The sequence below is a fragment of the Salvia splendens genome, chromosome 10 (assembly GCF_004379255.2).
Source record: "Salvia splendens isolate huo1 chromosome 10, SspV2, whole genome shotgun sequence".
Taxonomy (NCBI): domain Eukaryota; kingdom Viridiplantae; phylum Streptophyta; class Magnoliopsida; order Lamiales; family Lamiaceae; genus Salvia; species Salvia splendens.
In genome coordinates, this window is record NC_056041.1 from 5,070,951 (window position 1) to 5,093,017 (window position 22,067).

Genomic DNA, 22,067 nt, shown 5'->3' on the forward strand with positions numbered 1-22,067 from the left:
CATGCATGAGTTATGCACTTTGGATGGATGTTTATCAGCAGAGTTGTTCTTGATGCTGAGTTATGAAAATGTTTTTACTTTTTCAGAGTAATGGAATAGGAAAAAACCTGTGGCATGGATTTGCTATAGATAATTACACCTTCATAGGATGTTTACGTTTTATGTTTAGCTTATATAGGTTCATATATTGTTTATAAAGATGGATTGGAACTTTGGGATAGATATCCAAGGTGATGCAAGCTCGGTTTGTTGTTGACACCAACCTACTTGGTTAACCAATTGAAACCGAGATGGGCGACAGAATGAGAATCGAATTTAGTAGATGCTCGCTCTTTTTATACTCCCTCCGTCCCCCATTAGGAGTAGCACTTTGACCGGGCATGAATTTTAAGAAATGTAAATGGAAGTTGGTTGAAAATAAACTTCAAAGATAAGTATACTTCTTGAACAATTTTATATTTAAAATTGGTGGTCGTTTTCCTCCACAAACCCTAAACTACAGTATAACACACACTTTACAATATTTTTTTGGCAAAAATAAGAAGTTTTTAATGAGAAAACAGAAAAATATTTTTTATATTTTTGAAACACAAAAATTATTTTTTTTAATTTATGCTTGATATGGGGGTTGTCTTTTTCGGAATATTTTATTTTTAGGGCTCCAAATTTATCACCAATAATTTTGTACCTATAAAAAAAGTTGAACAAATAATCCAAGGAGAAAAGATTAAAAAAAAAGAGTCAAGGTTGACATTTTGATTGATAATGTTGATCAATGAATGTTTTTTATTTATTTATTCCAACTACTCCAATTTATTTTTTTTCCTTTACATTTTTTCACTAAAATTTCAAAAACAATCGACTGTTGATATTAAAAAAATATATCTTTAAATTTAATTAAAAAATTACTTACTTGTCCCAAACATGTTACATGTGTACTATTATATACTTTTCCAAGGACCATTCACATTTATTTTTCATTAAGAAGGCTCTATACTTTAAAAAAAGATATTGCAACCACCGTTAAATATGTATTAATAATCAGTAAAAAATACGAGGCATATATACTAACATTAGTAAAACCAAATTAAAATAAAAAATAATCACATAAGCATAGGACTAAGTTAAATTAAGTTTTAGTAATAAACATAACACAACATAACGACATGGATTTATTTATTTGATTTCGGGTATTACTAATATGTATCTTCTCCTACTAAAATAACATTGCTTCAAAAACTTCCACATCAATTAAAAAACGGCTTCATTTATGTTAATTCTATGCGGTTGCCAACATTACTATTTCATACAAAAAGGATTAAAATAGCCTATTTTCCATATATAAAAATACGATCTATTTCCAAAAGAAGAAAACGGTAAAAAAATGTTACTAAATGACAATGTGACATTAATTCATCTCGAAATATTTAAACATACGTTTCTGGATTAAAGTTGAAACTCATCAATTTAAAAATTGATCAAATTTGTCCACCTACCCAAACAGAGAATCTATTCAAAACATAATACAGCGAAATATAGGAATGTGGGATTGAATGTCACAAAAATTTCAAATTTGTAATATCATCCCAAAATAAAGAAAACAATTGAACTGCTAATTTAATCTGATTTTGCTAATGAGATTAGATTTATCCAAGTGTGTACTGATTTAGCAATATCCGATATTAGAAATGGGCCACTCACCCCTTAAAAGGCCTCATAAGGGGGAGGGTTATCCACACTTATATAGATTAGATGAGATCTTCACCAAGTCGACGTGGGACAGAATTTAGAGGATTTAACACGCCCCCTCACGTGTGGGCCGGAAAGGACATCGGTCTTCCATCACGTGGGTAGGCAATGCAAGAGAAACCATCATCGATGTGGGCCGGAAAGGACATCGGTCTTCCACTCGTGAGGTAGATAAGAGATAAAGAGAAAACCATCATCGACTTGGGCCCGCTCTGATACCATATTAGAAATGGGCCACTCACCCCTTAAAAGGCCTCATAAGGGGGAGTGTTATCCACACTTATATAGATTAGATGAGATCTTCACCAAGTCTATGTGAGACAGAATTTAGAGGATTTAACATCCGATTTTCCTATTAATATGGATTGGGATCTAAAAATCAGATAGAATTGAAAATTCAATCTATTGTGTTGAATCAAATTTCAATATATGGAAATATAGTAGGAGTTTAAAATAAAAAATCTGAAATACAGCCAAAGATATTAACTAAGCTTGCAAATATCCAGAAGAGAAAAAAGGAAAAGTAAAAGAGTAAACGATAATAATTTGAGAGAGAGAGAGAGAAAATATTACAAAGACAGCAAAATCAGTCTCTGGGTTTTGCTCGTTTCTCCATTTCTTATTCTTCTTCCAAACCACTCCCACCCACCACCGATCTCCGCCGCCCCCGCTGCCCGCCGCCGGGGGAAATCCGTGGATTATCTCTTAAACAAAAAGGCAAGTCTTTTTTCCCAACGCAGGAAGGTTTCAACTGGAATTCAACTGTTTGAATGAGTTGTTGCGCTTAAAGCTCGATTTTTGGGCGTTTTCTTGCAATTACCAGTTATATTGTTTCTGGGTTTTTGTTGTGGGGCTTGATCGGATTATTCTGGATGTGGATTGGCTTGATTCATTTTAAATTTTCAATTGCGGGGCGTAGAAGTTCAATGTGAATTGCATTTGGGGGTTTTCTAAATGGTTGACTAGCTTCTCTTTTGGTGTGATCCAGTTGAGCTTTTTATTTTGGACTGGAAATAGGAATGGCCAATTTTGTATTCAGCTAGGAAGAAAACGCAATATTTTTTTGCTATAGTGGAATCAGGTCCTATGCTGGTTTGTCCTTGCTGTATGTAGTCAACAGGGTTCAGTGTATTTTCTTTTGATTTCTCAAAATGTTTGAAAAAGTCAGAATTTGCGATTTCTCTATTGATTGAATCATGTAGCTGGACTGGGATTTGGTTCACCCAGAATTTGCAATTGCTCTATGAGGTTATAGTGTTGTTGCAGTGGAGTAGCTGGGCGGTTATTATGGTGAACCCAAAATTTGCAACTGCTCTACGAAGTTATAGTGTTGATTACATCGTGTAGCTGAGCGGCAATTTTGGTTCACCTGGGCACATGTTTGTCTGATCTTTTGGACATATATACATGTAGTTATGTTATATATGTTGTTACTTGTATCTTTTCATTTAACTACAAGTACAAGAAGAGCTCAGAGTTGTCTTAGTGCATTGCAAAAGTGGGATTTGAGCAACTGATTTTATTATTCGGCTGTTCTTCTTTCGCCTGTATTACCTAGTCGTGACCTAGTTTTCCTTCGATTGGAGGCTCTTGAGTTTATGTATACAAGTGATACTTTTGATGTTTTGGAGGAATCTTTGCTCAATGATCAACTATTTGATGGGGCTATTTATTGTTAATATTATCTGTTGCACCTATTATTGGATTGTTCACAATACTATCAGAAACTATTTCCTCAAAATAACATTTCTGAAGTACTAATATACTTTTGAAAAACATACTAACTGATACCTCTCTCGAACTTATTCAGTGAGTTTTGTAATTCTATAATATCTTTTACCATTGTCAAAGATAATGGAGAAGATTATAGAGTGATCTAAGTAGTAAGTACTTAAAATACATTTTCATTATATATGTAATATCTTGTTTGGCCTGAAGATCATATTACGGCTCTACACTGTAATGTTTGCATAGAAATATCCATCTCTTTATGGATATTGAAATCGTGTTGTTTCTCCTATAATGATCTGCTATGCTTTCTGGTCGTATCTTAGTATGAGGATAATGAAGAAACAATGTAGTTTTAGTCCTTAATATTAACTTATCATTTTCGTAGTTTCAAATATTTATGTTGTTGTATGGTTTCTAATGTGCTGCATGCCTGCATATACAAACCAACTACTCGAGTAAATTGTACTAATAACTAGGTATTTAGCAATGCTAAAATGATCAAGAATTGTTTAGCCACCGTCACTAACAATTTTGCAATTTTGCAATTATTGAAGTTAGATGGGATTTTTAAAAATTTTCATTTTATTTGGTCGATAATTAAAATTTTCTACTGATGCAGGCTGAGTTACAGTCAATCCTTAATTGGACCCTGGATTTTATGGTATTTGTACCATGGAGCTTCTGTGTTAGTAGATGACTTTTTCTTTTATTGTCCATTGCTTTGTGCTTGAGAGTCAATATGCAGAAGAGTGGGAGTCTGTCCAAGCATAGTTCTTTACGACTCACAACTCAGCAATCACTTCGTCGTCTCGGTATTTGTTCTCAAGTGTCAACGGCACAACAAACATCGCCTGTTGTCTTTCCAGAAAAACGTGGTAGTAGAGGGAAGGCCGCAAAATGTGGTGAAATCAGTGTCAACAATGATGATCCAAATGGGGCTAAGAGGACAGAACACAGGATTGATGTTGGAGATGAGCAATCTGATTTGCTTGGATATGAAGTTTTCACTGGAAAACTTGCCTTGGACAAGACAAACTCCAATAAGGATTCCGTGGTACAAACTTCAGAGAATTCCAACTCGGATGCAGTTGATGCTAAACTGACAAGCAATGCATTGATTTGGGGTTCTAAGATGTTGAATCTGGATGATGTGATTTCGGTAATTCCTTCACGTCCTTTGCTAATTCTGTCCTGATTTAATTTAAATTTAATTTCTTGGTCCTGATTCTTCTTACATTTGGCAGTTGTCCTACTGTGTTGCGCTCAGACATTTTACTGTGCATGCATATCCATTTAGAAAGGGTTCATGCCTTTTAAAGAAAAGTGGGAGAAGTCGGAAGGACTTCCGTTTTTTCGCTTCCACCCCTGAGGATGCAATCCAGTGGGTCAATGCCTTTGCAGATCAGAAGTGCTATGTGAATTGTCTGCCTCACCCTATGGCTTCTAAGAAGCAGAGTTCAGATTCAATTTTCAATGAGTTCCCTCCCGAGTCATATATAAGATGTAAAAGTCCACCGAGAATGCTCGTCATTTTAAACCCTCGTTCTGGCCGTGGCCGTTCAAGCAAAGTTTTCAATGGATTGGTAGAACCTATATTTAAAGTAAGTATATTTATGGTGCTTTCCGCTTCATATTTTATTTTGTTATGTTGTACATCGAACATGGCTTTTGGTACAGTACTAAATGAGCCAAGTTACTTGTGAGCAATTCTGGTCTTAATTCAATAAAAGCTTGCTTGAGATCATCTAGTTAGACTTGATCAAACAAATAAACCAAGCACTGGCTTGGAAATATTTTTCTTGTTGGCACATGAATTTCGTAAATTATAGATATACTCATTGGGTACTTCAGACAAATAATTTGTTTACATGCACCTATGGTAGATGTAATTGAACATATTATCAGAAGAAATATCCTTTAAAATATGTAATCTGCTTGGTATTGAATGAATAATACTTCACTTAATAATATACTCCCTCCGTCCAGAGCTACTCGCTCATTTCCTTTTCGGCACGGAGATTAAGGAATGAGTGTATAGGAAAGTCAAAAATGACGGCTATAGGTGAAAATTTTTACTAAAAATGGAAAGAGTGCAAGTAACTTGGGACGCCCAAAAAGGAAATACGTGCGAGTAGTGCGGGACGGAGGGAGTATATGTATATGTGATTATATATTTGCACTTTTGCAGCTTGTTTAAGCTTGTGAGGCTTGAATATATTGTAAATTATGTGTGGAGTTGAAACCAAATCAATCTTTGGGGTATGCGGTTTGGCTCTGCTCAACTACACCCTAACTTTAGGTTGTAGACTCAGAGACATAATTGTTAACGGTACATCTAGCTGCAGGTCACTGAGTAGTTGTACAACAGCAGACTATGGCCACATTTTTCAAACAACACTCAAAATCAAGGCTCATACACCTTAATAATATAAATTCAACTCGTGGAGCTTTTTTTCTCACCTACCTTCTTGTTTAGTTTCTTAAATTTCCTCCTTTTCATGATCCATACACGAAGATCTACTTCCTGCTAATCTTAGCGAAGTTTTCTTCAATATGATAATAGGTTCTTCATGGAAAAAAATAAGTAGGTAGCATTTTTGGAAGTTTAATTGATTCAGATTAGAAGGGCATAAGGAAGTTATCTCTTATTCAAATTTGAAGAAGTTTATAAAATTGGCTCTGGCTGACCTTTTTATGGAGAAAATTTAGTGTGTCCTGTTTCATACCTCTGGCAATTTAAGCCAGCTGGAGTGAACGTTCCAGGATACGCTGTTTTAAAAAAAAGCTGTTTGGGGATGAGTTTTACAGTTAAAAATGTTATACTATCTGGTTAACATTCTGGATTTGTATGCTGTAATTGTTAAACTCCCTGCGTCTCCCAGATGACTTGCTGGACTAAATTGGTTTTGTCCTTCATTAGTACACTATGCTCTTAGCTACCTGGCCAGCTGCCATATCTTTGTTGTTAACTGTCCTTTTCTTCTGATGGGTTAAATTGCAGCTTGCGGGATTTGAGTTAGAGGTTATCAAAACAACATCTGCAGGTCATGCTAGAAAGCTCGCAGCGAGTGTTGATTTCAGTACATGTCCTGATGGTATATCTTGCTTTTATGTTCTATTATAGTTAAGTACTGCAATTATACTCCTCCTGACTATTGTCTCCTTGACTTTTACTCCTTGTAGGTATTATATGTGTAGGAGGAGACGGAATCATAAATGAGGTTTACATAGTCACTATCTTCTCGTCCATTTGTATTCCCTGGACAATGATAGATACCTTATGAATCATGCTGTGTCATTTCTTCAACATGTTTTTAATTGGATGTTGTTTGGATTTTGGGTTGATTTTATTGGTGCACTGATGAAACAAATGCTTGCTTCTTTGATGTAAATACAAAAAAACAGTCCCAGGAAGAATTTTCAAGTTGACACACAAGTTGGAACATGCAATATTCTAGACATATCTGGTGATAGGGAACAGCCGTAATTCCGTCACGTATTTATGGTTGCTAAACAAGTGGCTTTCATGCATTTCTGTTGTAATTTTCAGCACTTATGGATGTCTGTTGTTACATTTTTCTTTTACTTATAGAAATTCGTAGCTTTTCCTTTGACCATTGGTTCACTTGTATGGTTTAAGTGATGTTAGGTCATGTGGTCCTATGTGGTTACTGTTTAATTGTCCTTCATGCATGTTCTGAAGTTTGGGTAATATATTTCTGTTTTGTAGGAGTATGTTTTTTTTTAGTATCGTTAATATTGAGATCTCAATCGTGCAGGTTTTGAACGGATTACTTAGCAGAGAGAACCAGAAAGAAGCTATTTCAATCCCAATTGGCATCATACCTGCAGGTTCTGATAATTCCTTAGTCTGGACGGTTCTTGGGGTCAGAGATCCGATATCTGCAGCAATTACAATTGTTAAGGTAGTATTTTATAAAAATTTGGACGTTCTTACAATATTTTGCTTTTTCCTGAAGTAGGGATAGTATTCATTTTCATTATTTCAATTGCAATAGAAATGTTGTTTCATGTATATGTAACTATTAACTTTCTATTGATGTGAGGTTTTAGAGACGGGAGAAATTAAACGCTACATTTAACTCAAAGGGTCAACTCAGTGGTCGACTCCACTAATGAAAGTACAATATGTTGCATCAGTATGAAAAATAATGTCTATCACATAGAAATATACTTTCCTGAAATCTTTTCTTTTCTAGTCATCCAAATTTGAATGACTGGAAATGATTTTTCCATTGTATTCTGAACAAGATCCTAATCACTATTTTTATATGTAACAAATCGAATGAGTTTAAATGCCGAGTTCATATCTATATCTTTGTATTATTCTGTAGTCAGCCAGGTTCATATGTTGGAGTTTTTTTTTTTCTGGTGGATTTCAGGGAGGTCTTACAGCCACTGATGTTTTTGTTGCGGAGTGGATCAATACTGGAGCTATCCACTTTGGGATGACTGTTACATACTTTGGTTTCATTAGTGATGGTAATTACCAGTTTATGTTAATTCATCCTCATTCAAAGAATTTCTCCAATTCTCCAACATGAATGATTTTATCCCCTCCTTTTCTGTTTGGATCTTTATATGGAGCATTAGACAACAGTTTTATCCATTCTTTGAAGCTTGTCTATGATTACAATTGAGTGTTTGATGCTCTCTAACCTACTTTACATCAGTTGAGTCTGATTGTTTCTCTTACGTAGTTTTCAGTGCTGGATTTGGAGATAATGGGAACTTTAAAAAAAACGCTCCTTTTGGGTCCCAAATATGATATATCCGTCAATTGCTTGAAATATATTGATGTGGCAGATTTGCACAACAACAAATTTATGTCCCGGTTCTTGCTTCTTATTCTTCTACACGAAACTTGCGTAAATAGTTTTGCTTGTATCGGCCTTATCCATTCGTTCTGAAATTTTTGCTTTAGTGGTAGCCTCAGTTCCGTTTATGTTTATTGAGAAATTCCAAAGTGCATGAAAATATCCAAGTTGTTCCTCCCCTTGAGTAAAGTTTCTTACCCATCTTATTTTTGAATCCCATCTTCTCTGTATTTGCTGTAGTATTGGAGCTCTCGGAGAAATTCCAGAAGCGGTTCGGCCCTTTGCGCTATTTTGTTGCTGGTTTTCTCAAAATGTTCTGCTTGCCCAAGTACAATTATGAAGTGGAATATCTTCCTGCACGGACTGGCTCCGGTGATGGAAAAGCTTCTGATGGTCATGAAACCTTGGAAATGGCAGAGCTCTACCCTGATATCATGCGTAAATCAGGCAAGGAAGGTCTTCCTCGGGCCTCCAGCTTATCAAGTATAGATTCAATAATGACCCCAAGCCGAATGTCTGGAAACGATTTCGATACGACCTGCAGTAGCATTGAGCCATCAGACTATGTGCGAGCCATTGATTCAAAGTCGAAGCGACTCTCAGCTGGTAGAAGCAACGTGACAGCTGAGCCAGAAGTCATCCACCCTCAGCCGCCACATTCGGTCACTCCAAATTGGCCCAGGACGAGATCCAAGTCGAGGACGGACAAAGGCTGGACTGGCACGATCACCATAAATGATTCCACCAGATGCTCCTGGGGCAATGCAACAACTTATGATAAAGAAGATATCTCTTCGACATTGTCGGACCCTGGGCCGATATGGGATGCAGAGCCTCGATGGGATTCTGAGCCTAACTGGGACGAACATCCTATTGAATTGCCAGGGCCGCTAGAGGGCAATGAAGCTGTTGAGGAAAAGGAAATTGCCCCTCGACCAGAAGAGAATTGGGTGGTTGCGAAAGGCCAATTTCTTGGTGTCCTTGTATGCAACCATTCTTGTAAAACCGTCCAGAGTCTGAGTTCGCAGGTCGTGGCGCCCAAGGCAGAGCATGATGACAATAGCTTGGACCTTTTGCTGGTTCGTGGTAGTGGGCGATTCAAGCTGTTGAGATTCCTTTTGTCTCTGCAGAAGGGTAGTCACCTTTCCTTGCCGTACGTCGAATATATTAAGGTAAAGAAGCATCTCCCTACCTGCACAACCACATATCCCAACATGATAGATGCCATGAATAAAAACTGCAAAAAAAAAGACTTTACATTATAAAACAAGAAAGATAAAGAAGTAGATATCTCTCCTGCATCTGTTGAAAGATGTTAGGAGAACAGTAAGAAAGTTGAGATATGGTGACTTCTTATTGGTCTGAATATAAATAGCATGTACTTACTCCTATGTTCACAACAGCCCAAGTCACAATTTCGGGAAACTTTCGGTGTTTTAAAAAAAAGTGGTATCAAGGTTGTTTGTAGGCATATCATTGGTTTTGATACCTTATTCTTGAACACATCAGCTCAAGCTAGTATTGAATTGACCTGGATGGATTCTGCTATATGCAGGTGAAGTCCGTTAAAATTAAACCCGGGAAGCACACACACAATGGATGTGGCATTGATGGTGAGCTGTTCCCAGTAAATGGGCAGGTGGTTTGTTCACTACTTCCTGAGCAGTGCAGACTCATTGGCATTCCGTCGTCTTCTAGCCTTTGATCTGCATCTTCCAAAGGTACGGATACCTCTCTTGGAGAGGTGAAGGCGATACTTGAGAGACTTGGTTTCCGTTGGTGCATGTTTGGTTTTTCATTTGACAGAGTTTGAGGTCCCTGTAGATTTTTGTCGATGCTTCATTCTTTCTAAACTAACTATCACTGTATCGGGTCGTATGTACCCTTGCCCAGTTGCCCGGGGACGTGCTTATACACGCCTAGCTAATAGGAATGTAGGCCTAAATCCTTCAATCTCATGTATTTTTCATCAAATTGCCTCGCATTCCAGAGTTGATCTTCTTTGTAATTTTCTTTTCCTTTTCCCCATGAAATCCTTATGTTGTATAGATGTGTTGAGGAACTGTGATGTTTGTATTATATATTATATTGATATTTCCTTTTTTTGATGATCTCCCAAATTTACTACTATTCCTTTTAGTCTTATTCATTTCTCGGTTGAGTTGTTTTCTATTTTCTTTTTTTGGCAAAAATTTAGATTTTTAATACCTTATTAACATTTACGAATTGCACACATGATTACTTCAAGATTTTATTTTACTCTCTCTTGTCTTTCCCTCCTTTGTTCCCTCGACTCGTGACTCTTGCACTTCTTCGATATCCTCTTCGCCTGTCTTCAGTTTCCTCTGTGGATGTCGCTGACCTTCCTCTTTAATTTTCCGATATGGTTCGCCGACTAAAACTATTGTACGTCTCTTCTTGCTATTTCTTTGTTTCCGATTCCTAAAGAAATCCAAATCCCCTAATAATTATTTGAAAGTAGATATATAGTAAAAAAAAAAAATTATAAATTAAACTTGAATGCTTCTATTAAATAAAATACTCCACAAAATAATTTTATTTTTTATTTTTTACCGTCAATAAAAACAAAAAGCAATCAATGTCACGACTTATAAACATACCGAAACTTATCCATTCTATTATTAGTCCATATAAAAATACTAAAACGCCACCTCATATCGGAAAGGAATACCTAACTTTGGGCGGGACGGAAAAAGTATTTGTTATCGTATTATTAAAGTGATCTATGTAGATTTACTTACCAAGAATTGTTCCAAATGTGCTGTAGTAATCTTATTTGCAATGCCCTAGTAAAGAATTAATGCATGATAAGGTGTCGCAATCTACATGCATTTAGTGAAGTACACAACAACAAACAAATTCAGAAGAGGATTTATTTTTTAAATATGTCAATTGTCAACAACCAAATTGTTGAATACGTTATCCTTTGCTAATTAATTAGTCTAAACGCAAAACTAAACAATTCAAACTATTTAATCATATTATATAAAAAATTTCCACCACATCCACCTAACAAAACATTATACTACGTATATTTCAGATTTTTCCGCTAAAGCAAAATTATAATTAATTACTCCTTTTTATTCCCTCCTGAAAACAGTAGTTCAAAAATAAAATAATTCTTAAAATATCGTGGGACTGTGAAAAATAAAAAAATGTTTCACGCAGAAAGAGAGAGAGAGAGAGAGAGCGCAAAGTGTCAACACAACGAAAAAACGACGGCAAAACCCAACTATCAAGTTTTCTCACTGGAGCTCACCTTCCCAATTTCCTACCTTTCTCTCTCTAAAACTCTTCCTTTTCCATGGATCTGCTCTTCTCTCTCTAAAAACCAGCGATACTCGCCGAATCTTCATCTCAATTTAGCTGCTTGCTGCCGCGATTCTACCGGCGAGTAGAAAAATCAGCATTGACTAGGCGGAAAAAAAAAATTTTAATTAAAAAACATTAATTGATGAGGGTGCCGTGTTGCTCAGTTTGCCAGAACAAGTACAACGAGGAGGACCGGTGCCCTCTCCTCCTCCAATGCGGCCATGGCTTCTGCCGCGAGTGCCTCTCCAAGATGTTCTCCGCCTCGCCAGATTCGTCCCTCTCCTGCCCCCGTTGCCGCAGCGTCTCCACCGTCGGGAACTCCGTCTCCGCCCTAAAGAAGAATTACGCCGTCCTCTCCTTGATCCAGGGCGGCGAGGACGACGAGGATGACGAGGACGATGAGGACGATGAGGGTAGTGGTAATAGGGCTTTTATTAACAACAATTTGTGTGGAAATAGCAGTGTTGTAAATAGTAGTAGCGGCGGCGGTGGTGGTTGTGTTTATAGCAATGGGGGTAGGAGGGCTGGGGAGGGTTCTAGAGGGGGGAGGATTGATTTGGGGGTGCACAAGGAGGTTAAGTTGGTTAAGAAGATTGGGGAAGGGATTAGCTGGAGGGCGGGGGTTGAGATGTGGGCGGCGGTTGTGTCAGGTAGGGGATGTAAGCATAAGGTGGTGGTGAAGAAGGTGGTTAGTGGGGAGGATAAGGATGTGGTGTGGATGCAGGGGCAGCTTGAGGAGTTGAGGAGGAAATCGATGTGGTGTAGGAATGTTTGCACTTTCCATGGAGCTATGAAGGTGGAGAGTAGCCTTTGTTTAGTGATGGATAGGTGTCATGGGTCTGTGCAGACGGCAATGCAGCGGAATGAAGGGCGTCTCACGCTCGAGCAAATACTCAGGTTTGCCATTGCTGTTTTAGTGAATGCAGCGGCATAGAAAATTTGGTCATATAATACTGAACGTGGTGTAAGTAATTAGGTTGTAGGTTTAGCTATTGGTCATTTATTTTAAGCCTGGATAAGGTATCAAGGTCTGAAAGCTCGGATAGAATAGTGCATTTCCGCTGTTGCTATTCCGTCAATTTTAAATTTTGATACAGTAGATCAAAATGTCTGCCATTTTATGGCATAAAGTTTTCTGCTTTAGTCAAACGGACAATTTCTCATGCAATTGTATTTGCAAGTGATTATGCTGCACAGTACCACAGGGAGCTTAAAGACTATTTTTTTAAACTTTCAAGCCATGTAATTGAGAATTATAATAGCTTTTAATTTACCTATAACTTTTTTTGGGCATAGATATGGAGCAGATATCGCCCGGGGAGTTGCTGAACTTCATGCTGCAGGTGTTGTTTGTATGAATATTAAACCATCCAACCTGCTCCTGGATGAGAATGGTCATGCCTTGGTCTCTGATTACGGGCTCCCAGCCATCTTAAAAAAGCCTGATTGCAGAAAATCCGGAAAAGAATGTGAGCCCTCAAAAATTCATTCTTGCATGGATTGCACAATGTTGAGCCCAAACTATACTGCCCCTGAAGCATGGGAACCTGTGAAGAAGTCGCTGCATCTTTTCTGGGATGACGCTATTGGCATATCTCCTGAATCTGATGCATGGAGCTTTGGTTGCACATTGGTAGAAATGTGCACGGGTACCATTCCGTATGTTGAATTATTTAATATAGTCCATAGATACCCTGTTATTTGTGCCTTTCTTTGAAAATGAATGGGAAAAACAAGTAGGTTTCTTCTATACAGGTGGGCTGGTCTAAGTGCTGAAGAAATCTATCAATCTGTTGTCAAAGCCAAACGACAGCCTCCTCAATATAGTGTAGTTGGTGTTGGAATACCGAGGGAATTGTGGAAGATGGTTGGTGACTGCCTGCAGTTCAAGGCTGCAAAAAGGCCAACTTTTCATTCAATGTTGGCAATATTTCTTCGACATTTGCAAGGGATCCCTAGGAGTCCACCGGCGAGCCCAGACAAGTAAGAAATTAGATCAACATATGGAGGTCATATTGCATGATATTTGTGTGCAAATAAGTACAAAAAAGTATAAAATATTTGCTATAGATTTCCTCATAGTATCTTGTCCCTCAGTATTTTTTTGTATTTATTTATAGATAACCCTGTAGTTGGTACTTCATTTCATGTTTGATAAATTTGACATTAAAATCTACTCATGTTATGACCAGTGACTTGCCTATTACACCAGTGATGAATGGGATTCCTCCCTCCACATCAGCTGAGGTGGAGGTTCAGCTAGCAAATCCCAACCTTCTACATCGACTTGTCTCTGAAGGAAATTTCACTGGCGTGAGGTGAGGCATATTTCCGTTATTCGTGATTGTAATAGCAGATATAGTGTCTTCTTTAAAATACATACACTACCCATTCCATGCAGAGAGTTGCTCGCAAAGACTGCTGCTGCACATGATCGTAATATTCTACATTCACTTCTAGAAGCACAAAATGCGGATGGCCAAACCGCTCTTCACCTGGCTTGTAGGCGGGGCAGTGTTGAATTTGTTGAAGCTATTTTGCAGTACGATGAGGCTAATGTTGACGTCCTTGACAAAGACGGTGACCCACCTCTTGTTTTTGCTCTGGCAGCTGGTTCACCTGAATGTGTTCGAGCACTCATTAAACGCAATGCAAATGTGAGGTCCCGGTTGAGGGATGGCCTTGGTCCATCAGTTGCTCTTGTCTGTGCCTACCATGGCCAACCAGATTGCATGCGAGTATGTCTCTCTGACCCTTTTAACCTATTTTGTGGACTAAATTTGGAGAAGACGTAGAAATGCAAAGAAGGATAATTAACTACATAAAACATAACTCAGATTTTTCCAAAATCTCATGCGACATTGTTTTGTTTCTTAATTACTAACTTTTTTGCTTTGTTTTTTCTGATATTTATTATTTCTTACTCTTGTTTGCCAACAGGAGTTATTATTAGCGGGCGCTGATCCAAATGCTGTTGATGATGAAGGTGAATCTGTACTTCACAGAGCTGTTGCGAAGAAATACACTGACTGTGCTGTTGTTATATTGGAAAATGGAGGATGTAGATCTATGAGAATCTTGAATTCTAAACATCTGACGTAAGTGTCAATTCATCTTCAAGTAGCATAGATAGGATTTTTTGGCTAGTCATATGGAGTACTGGGGTAGAGAAAAGCAAGTTACGATAAAATGTTTTTCCTATGAAAGTCAACATGTTAAGTAGAGTCCACTTTTCATTTGACTTTATTATGACTTTAATGAATGGAAACATGATATACATTATATTTTTACCTCAGTAACATTGTGTAATGCATTTGTCTTAGATTTTTAAAAAATTGAAAAAAGTTTGAGATTGAATGCTACAATACATAAAATTTAATATGGAAACATATTTGCATGCTGTGGCATCTCTATACTATTAAGTAGGCTGTGGAGCAATAGATAAACTTTGAAAATGCACTATATGACAGAGGCGATATAGTTCAGCAGGCTATTCTTCCATATTTGTTCCTGTGTTGTTACAAGTAAGGCTGCAATAGCATCGGTTGTGGAATGCCTTTGGAAGTTATGTATCTAGTTTGTTAGTCACTTTAATTAGTTTGGATTGAATCTCTTGTTCAATGGTGTAATTATCTTTGATTGTTTGTGATATAAATTATCTAGATTGAGTGCCTAATATGAGGTTCATAAGACTCGAAGCATCTCTGGCTATTTTGTTTATGGTAATGTTCCCATGTGCTGGTGCATGCTAAAAGGGAATCTTATTTGACAGGCCTCTGCATTTGTCTGTAATGACCTGGAATGTAGCTGTTGTCAAAAGATGGGTAGAGCTTGCATCTGTGGATGAGATTGAAGAAGCAATAGATATCCAGAGCCCTGTAGGAACAGCTTTGTGCATGGCAGCTGCCTCCAAGAAAGATCACGAACCTGGTATAAGTTGGGCAATTAATTTAAAATCTTTTTAAGTTATACATCTAATAGGTTTCAGAACAAAGTTTTTTCCCCTTAATTCCTGCAAGTTCTGTTTCTGGCATTTACATTTTCAGTTTTCTGTACTCCTGTAGAGGGTAGAGAGCTGGTGAAGATACTGCTAGCTGCCGGAGCAGATCCAACAGCTCAAGATGCCCAGCATGCCCAAACCGTGCTGCACACTGCTGCTATGGCTAATGATGTTGAGCTAGTTAGGGTAGGCCAAGCAATCACTTAATTACACCAAATTCTATTCCTTTTGGATCAATAGAGCTTTAAATGATAAAAGAAAATTGGACAAGATGTTACTAGGTGTAAATACTTTATTGAAAATTTAACCGGTGCAGATCATATTGGAAGCTGGCGTTGATGTGAATATAAGGAATGCACAGAATACCATACCTCTCCATGTGGCACTGGCCAGAGGTGCAAAGTCTTGTGTTGGATTGCTTCTATCAGCTGGGGCAAACTGCAACATGCAGGTTTGATAACTTTGGGTCTTTGGTCTGAGTACTTGGCATAAGTTCTAGTATGGGGAAATCGTATTAAGAAAGGATAAGATAATTCTAGTGATATTTGCTTAATTGTGGTAAAAGATACAGTGCGTTTGAAATTTTTAGATCAGTTCAACATGTTTGAGGACATGGGCGGAGCCAGGATTCTAAAAATGGGCGGATGGAATTATATTTTTGTATTTTGATTTTAGGAACAAGGATAGAATGGTGAAATTATAATTCAGCACATAAAAATAAAACAAAAAATACAAAATTCAGTGCAGCTGTACCCTGCTTCATTTTGGGACCCGTAAAGCCTAGTACTCTATGAAACTTAATCTCGAGTTGAGTGGAATGTTTACCAACATAATGAATGGGTCTTTGTTACCCATGAATTAAACCGAATCTCTTGTTGGGTTGACCCGCCAAGCATAGTACTTTATTGAATTTTCAATTGATCATACTGATTGTCTTCTTTTGCCATCAATGAAAATGCTGTTCCAAATTAGGATATCATACTAATAAATCAAAAGAAGAGTCAATGAAGATAAGTGATTGTGGGAAAAAAAAATTCTGGCACTTCGATTATATAGATCCCAATGGCATGTTCAAGAAAACCCGTCAAACTCTGATTGACAAGCTTTATGAAGTTATTTTTAAGTGTTTTCTGGTTTGAACTGAGCTAATTTTACCTACAGATCCTAAATTGAGGTGTCTGAGTGTCTGCTACTTTAAGAAGATGGTTGGGCATACTTTTAAGTTTTCAAGACAATTGTGTACAGTTTAAATTATTCTATTGCTTGTCCTGCTACCTTTTAAAATTTCCATCGATCATCACTGAGAATATAGCTAAGATAATAGTCCTACACCTGTTATCTTCAGGATGATGATGGTGACAATGCATTCCATATTGCTGCTGATACGGCAAAGATGATACGTGAAAATCTGGAATGGATCATTGTTATGCTTAGATATCCTGATGCTGCAGTTGATGTTCGGAATCACAGGCCAGTTCTGATATCTCTGAATTACATTTCTATGTAAAGTTGTTCATGTAATGTATGGCGAAGTATAATAAATAAATGTTAAATGATTTGCAGTGGTAAGACATTACGGGACTTCTTGGAGGCTCTTCCTAGAGAATGGATTTCTGAAGATTTGATGGAGGCACTAGCGGAGAGAGAGGTCCATATGTCTCCTACAGTGTGCGTAGACAACAATATCATTAATTTGTGGTTCTAGTATTTATCTTATAGTGTATTTGACGTTCTTGGTACATATTATCTGTATGAGTAGTTTGATGCTGTAAAACGTTTTGCAGATATCAAATTTGTGACTGGGTAAAATACAGACGAAGCATAACGGAACCAACTTATGGCTGGCAAGGTGCATCACACAAGAGCGTAGGCTTTGTCCAAAGTGTCCTGGATAGTGAAACCCTCATTGTAATATTTTGTTCTGGAGAAGCTCAAGTACTAGCAAACAAAGTACTAACAAATGAAGTCATAAAAGTAATTCCACTTGACAGAGGGCAGCATGTCAAACTTAAATCTGATGTCATAGAGCCAAGGTATGAACTCTCTGACATGGACATAAACCTTTTTAACGTTTTAGGTATACTTGCCAACTTTTGAAATTACTTCCAGTATATTTTTCTTCATTCTTTAGCTATGCTCATCAATTATTGAATACTGCTTCAGATATTTGTGTCATCTCTATTGTCAACTTGATGCGTCGTACATTCCTGGTCTCTTGCAAAACTTTAGTTTTTATTCCGAAGTAGTAGCTCTATCTTTTTGGTATTTATTAATTTTTTTTCCCTCTTCCATCTCGTCTCTTTATGCATTAGTATCAGTTAAACCAGTTTATGTATTAGACTAGATAATGCTCAACTCTGACTGTTGCTTATTCAATCAATCACTTCTAGTATGTAATTTTTTGAACCCTCAGATAAGACATAATGCTTAGTCACAAATATAATGTTTATTTGTAGTATGGGTGGGTTTTGAAAGTAGACAGATTGTGCTCCATCTATTCACGTGCATTAGTTCTTTCTAGTCCATGCTTCTAAATTTGCAGAGATCTTCTGGAATATGAACAGCTTGGAACTAAATTTTGTTCTTTATTCAACAATATGACCTGCCTTTGGCCAGTCTTGGCTCTAGAATTTCCATTTTGCTTTCCCTTATCCATTAAATCATGGCATGAAAAGTCCAATTTTGCTACCACCTGCTGGAAAATATCACATCACTTTTGGTTGTCCTTAATTTTCACTAATAAAAGTTAAAATATAGGCCATATTTCTTATTAATTTCCTGTGTCTCCACCAAACTCACATTAACTCTCTTTCTGTTAATGCAGATTTGGTTGGCGTGGTCAGTCACGAGATAGCATAGGAACAGTTTTGTGTGTTGATGATGATGGAGTCTTGCGTGTTGGATTCCCCGGGGCATCTAGAGGATGGAAAGCAGATCCTGCAGAAATGGAAAGAGTTGAAGAATTCATGGTTGGGGACTGGGTTCGTATACGCCCAACACTGACTACAGCTAAACATGGACTTGGAGCTGTGACTCCAGGAAGCATAGGTGTAGTTTATTGTGTTAGGCCCGATAATAGTCTGTTATTGGAACTAAGCTATCTTCCTGCTCCCTGGCATTGTGAACCTGAAGAAGTTGAGCATGTGGAACCATTTAGGGTAAGGGCATTTTAGTTGTAATATATGAATTTAGTTTCCTTGTTTCCCGGGTTCATCTCCTTTGGTTTTAGTTACAGTAATGTCTTGTTTTCACCAGATTGGTGATCGAGTTTGTGTAAAGCGGTCTGTTGCTGAACCTAGATATGCATGGGGCGGTGAGACGCATCATAGTGTTGGAAGAATTAGTGAGATAGAAAATGATGGTCTTCTGATAATCGAAATCCCCGATCGGCCTATTCCATGGCAAGCTGATCCTTCTGACATGGAAAAGGTGGAAGATTTTAAGGTAAACCTGTCTTAGTTATTGGTCTATGATCTATCTGACTGATGCAAACACCTAATTCTATTCACTGTCTAATTTTCAACTTACGCAGGTAGGAGACTGGGTTAGAGTAAAAGCTTCTGTTCCCTCTCCAATATATGGATGGGAAGATGTTACAAGGAACAGTATAGGTATTATCCACAGTTTGGAGGAGGATGGTGAAATGGGTGTTGCATTTTGCTTCCGAAGCAAGATTTTCCGCTGTTCGGTTACAGATGTGGAGAAGGTACCTCCTTTCGAATTGGGTCAAGAGATTCATGTGATTTCTTCTGTTACTCAGCCTCGTCTTGGATGGTCAAATGAATCACCTGCTACTATTGGAAAAGTAGTGAGGATCGACATGGATGGTGCCCTGAATGTAAGCTTCATTCTGTTCTTTTCCATTTTATTGTGTCCAACTCTCGTGTGGAATAAGTTGGTTACTGATTGAATAAAGAGTTTCTTCTTGGTGGACCGTACCCTATCTTTTTCCTACTCAGCCTCCTGGATTCAGTAAAGAATTTTTTTTTTAATATAAACTAAAAAAACCTTGTGGTATTGGAAAGACTGAATTCCTTGGCTCTATTTCCTCTAATAGTGATTTCACTGATCTCCGAACATTTCTGTCTTGGCTGTGTCATGAGTTTTCCACTGAAGTATCTTCCTAATTACTATATCAGGTGAAAGTTACTGGAAGACAAAGTTTGTGGAAAGTTTCGCCTGGTGATGCAGAAAGACTTCCAGGTATTGAAGTTGGTGACTGGGTGCGTTCAAAGCCAAGCCTGGGTACCAGACCTAGTTATGATTGGAACACCATAGGTAAAGAAGGTTTGGCAATTGTGCACAGTGTACAGGATACTGGTTATCTAGAGCTAGCTTGCTGTTTCCGCAAGGGAAGGTCGAGTACTCATTATTCTGATGTTGAAAAGGTCCCAGCATTTAAAGTTGGCCAACATATAAAATTCAGATCTGGTCTTGTTGAGCCTAGATGGGGTTGGAGAGGTGCTCATGCTGATTCCAGGGGTGTTATTGTTAGCGTGAATGGTGATGGTGAGGTGAGAGTAGCGTTCTATGGTGTACCGGGTTTATGGAAGGGGGATCCTGCAGATATAGAAGTCGAGAAAATGTATGAGGTAGGGGAGTGGGTTAGATTGGGAGATACTGCTCCTAGTTGGAAATCCGTTGCCCCCGGTAGTGTTGGTGTGGTACAAGGGATTCAGTGTGACAACAATGAATGGAGTGGAAATATTTTGGTTGCATTCTGTGGAGAGCAAGAGTTATGGGTTGGCAATACAACCAATCTTACTAAAGTCGACAAACTAGTGGTGGGGCAGCGAGTTAAGGTTAAGAACTCGGTCAAGCAACCGAGGTTTGGTTGGTCGGGACACAGCCATGCAAGTATAGGGACTATATCAGCTATAGATGCAGATGGAAAACTCAGAATATACACACCTACTGGTTCTAAGTCATGGGTGCTGGATCCTTCGGAAGTGGAAACTATTGAGGAAAGAGAACTTCACATCCGAGACTGGGTAAGGGTCAAGCCAAATGTCGTTCCTACTCATCATTGGGGAGATGCAACCCATTCAAGCATAGGAGTTGTGCACCGTATAGAAGATGAAAACATTTGGGTGGCGTTCTGCTTTATGGACAGGCTATGGCTCTGTAAAACTCACGAGCTGGAAAGATTAAGACCATTCAGAGTCGGGGATAAGGTAAGGATCAAAGATGGGCTGGTGATGCCCCGGTGGGGATGGGGCATGGAGACTCATGCAAGCAAAGGTGAGGTAGTAGGAGTTGATGCGAATGGGAGGCTGAGGATCAAGTATAGGTGGCGTGAAGGGAGGCCGTGGATCGGTGATCCTGCTGATATTGTGCTTGACGAGAGTTGAACGCTGTGTGCCTAACATTTTCTACCCATACTGAAATCTGAGGCGTCGCGACCCCATTGAGGTAACAGCGCTCTGCATAGCTATCAAATTGGAGTTGCTTCGCGGGGAGGAGACGCCCTATTGATTATATAGCCGACGAAAAACTTATAGAAGAAAGGGATTGGGTTGATGGTGTGCTCAACCCTAGCTCAGCTTGCTGACCTTAATATTATTGAGTTGAAAATTTATGTGAAGCTATTTGAGCTGTAGACTACATACAAATAAAGGTATAGTTGTGGTTTATTCGTTTGTATATTCGAATAACAGAACAGTTTCCTCGTATGAGTTCCAGTGATTTCAGATTTTTTAAGTGATCAGATTTTAATCAAGACGTGGGTTAGGTATACCGGTTTTAACCAGACTAACGGTTTGGCCTGGAACCGGAAGCGTGCCTGTACGGTTGAACCGTAAACCATTCTCTTGGTTCTATTAGTCCGGTTATGGTTCATCTTTCGATTTGGAACCGGAACAGCTTTTCTTGAATTAAGGGAATTGCCAATCAATATTCCATGTTCAACTTCTAAGACTCCAAATTCAGTTTTTTGGATTGTTACAGTCCAATATCTGTTTGAGAGAGAAAATAATACTACGAGTACTATATTAAAAAATTGAAGTTTGTTGGTTCCTATAATTAAAAGATATGTAAATTGTACTAAACGAAGTCGAGGAACAACTTTATCAAACTACGAAAATATGTTGGTGTGTATTTAAATTCATTAATTCCTCTATCTTGGTTACATTAAATTTGAGGATCTACACGATCATGATATGGATGTCCCTACTTGATTTCTTATTTCTAGATAAATGAATTATATACTCCTAATGGATATCCAAGTAAGTGATGTGACAAACAATTACTGACCAAATACAGTCAAAAGGTGCATGAGAGCCTGGAAATTCGATTAAATTGAATCTATTTTAAAATTTTATGTATCTGAGTTCCTCGTAAATTTTACCAAGTGACAATAAACTAGATACAGCATAATTCAAAAAAAATAAATAAATAGGGAATTAATTATGAATATA

The 22,067-nt window shown here is 37.9% G+C and overlaps 2 protein-coding genes across 2 annotated transcripts; both read left to right on the forward strand.

Moving 5' to 3' along the window:
• Positions 1–2,282: 2,282 nt before the first annotated feature.
• On the forward strand, positions 2,283–10,421 carry LOC121751687 (sphingoid long-chain bases kinase 1-like). The gene is made up of 9 exons (XM_042146488.1): positions 2,283–2,466; positions 4,100–4,639; positions 4,725–5,081; positions 6,482–6,575; positions 6,664–6,701; positions 7,260–7,406; positions 7,884–7,983; positions 8,559–9,490; positions 9,874–10,421. The coding sequence occupies exons 2-9, from the start codon at positions 4,220–4,222 to the stop codon at positions 10,021–10,023; spliced, it is 2,238 nt and encodes a 745-aa protein (XP_042002422.1). The 5' UTR covers positions 2,283–2,466; positions 4,100–4,219; the 3' UTR covers positions 10,024–10,421.
• Positions 10,422–11,509: 1,088 nt separating this feature from the next.
• On the forward strand, positions 11,510–21,351 carry LOC121751392 (E3 ubiquitin-protein ligase KEG-like). The gene is made up of 16 exons (XM_042146130.1): positions 11,510–12,548; positions 12,948–13,310; positions 13,407–13,634; positions 13,844–13,969; positions 14,053–14,389; positions 14,592–14,749; positions 15,424–15,581; positions 15,716–15,837; positions 15,968–16,102; positions 16,997–17,121; positions 17,215–17,319; positions 17,436–17,684; positions 18,476–18,809; positions 18,907–19,095; positions 19,184–19,489; positions 19,791–21,351. Exons 1-16 carry the CDS (start codon positions 11,794–11,796, stop codon positions 21,000–21,002), a joined length of 4,902 nt encoding a protein of 1,633 aa, XP_042002064.1. The 5' UTR covers positions 11,510–11,793; the 3' UTR covers positions 21,003–21,351.
• The last annotated feature ends 716 nt before the right edge of the window (positions 21,352–22,067 follow it).

What these genes read in the sequence shown, in the direction of transcription:
- LOC121751687 (XM_042146488.1), top strand. Translation starts at nt 4,220, where the DNA reads ATGCAGAAGAGTGGGAGTCTGTCCAAGCATAGTTCTTTACGACTCACA. An exon ending in TGGTAGAACCTATATTTAAA is followed by an intron (nt 5,082 to 6,481) that starts GTAAGTATATTT and finishes GTTAAATTGCAG; the next exon opens with CTTGCGGGATTTGAGTTAGA. An exon ending in CTTTGGTTTCATTAGTGATG is followed by an intron (nt 7,984 to 8,558) that starts GTAATTACCAGT and finishes TATTTGCTGTAG; the next exon opens with TATTGGAGCTCTCGGAGAAA.
- LOC121751392 (XM_042146130.1), top strand. Translation starts at nt 11,794, where the DNA reads ATGAGGGTGCCGTGTTGCTCAGTTTGCCAGAACAAGTACAACGAGGAG. An exon ending in ACGCTCGAGCAAATACTCAG is followed by an intron (nt 12,549 to 12,947) that starts GTTTGCCATTGC and finishes TTTTGGGCATAG; the next exon opens with ATATGGAGCAGATATCGCCC. An exon ending in GGGCAAACTGCAACATGCAG is followed by an intron (nt 16,103 to 16,996) that starts GTTTGATAACTT and finishes TGTTATCTTCAG; the next exon opens with GATGATGATGGTGACAATGC.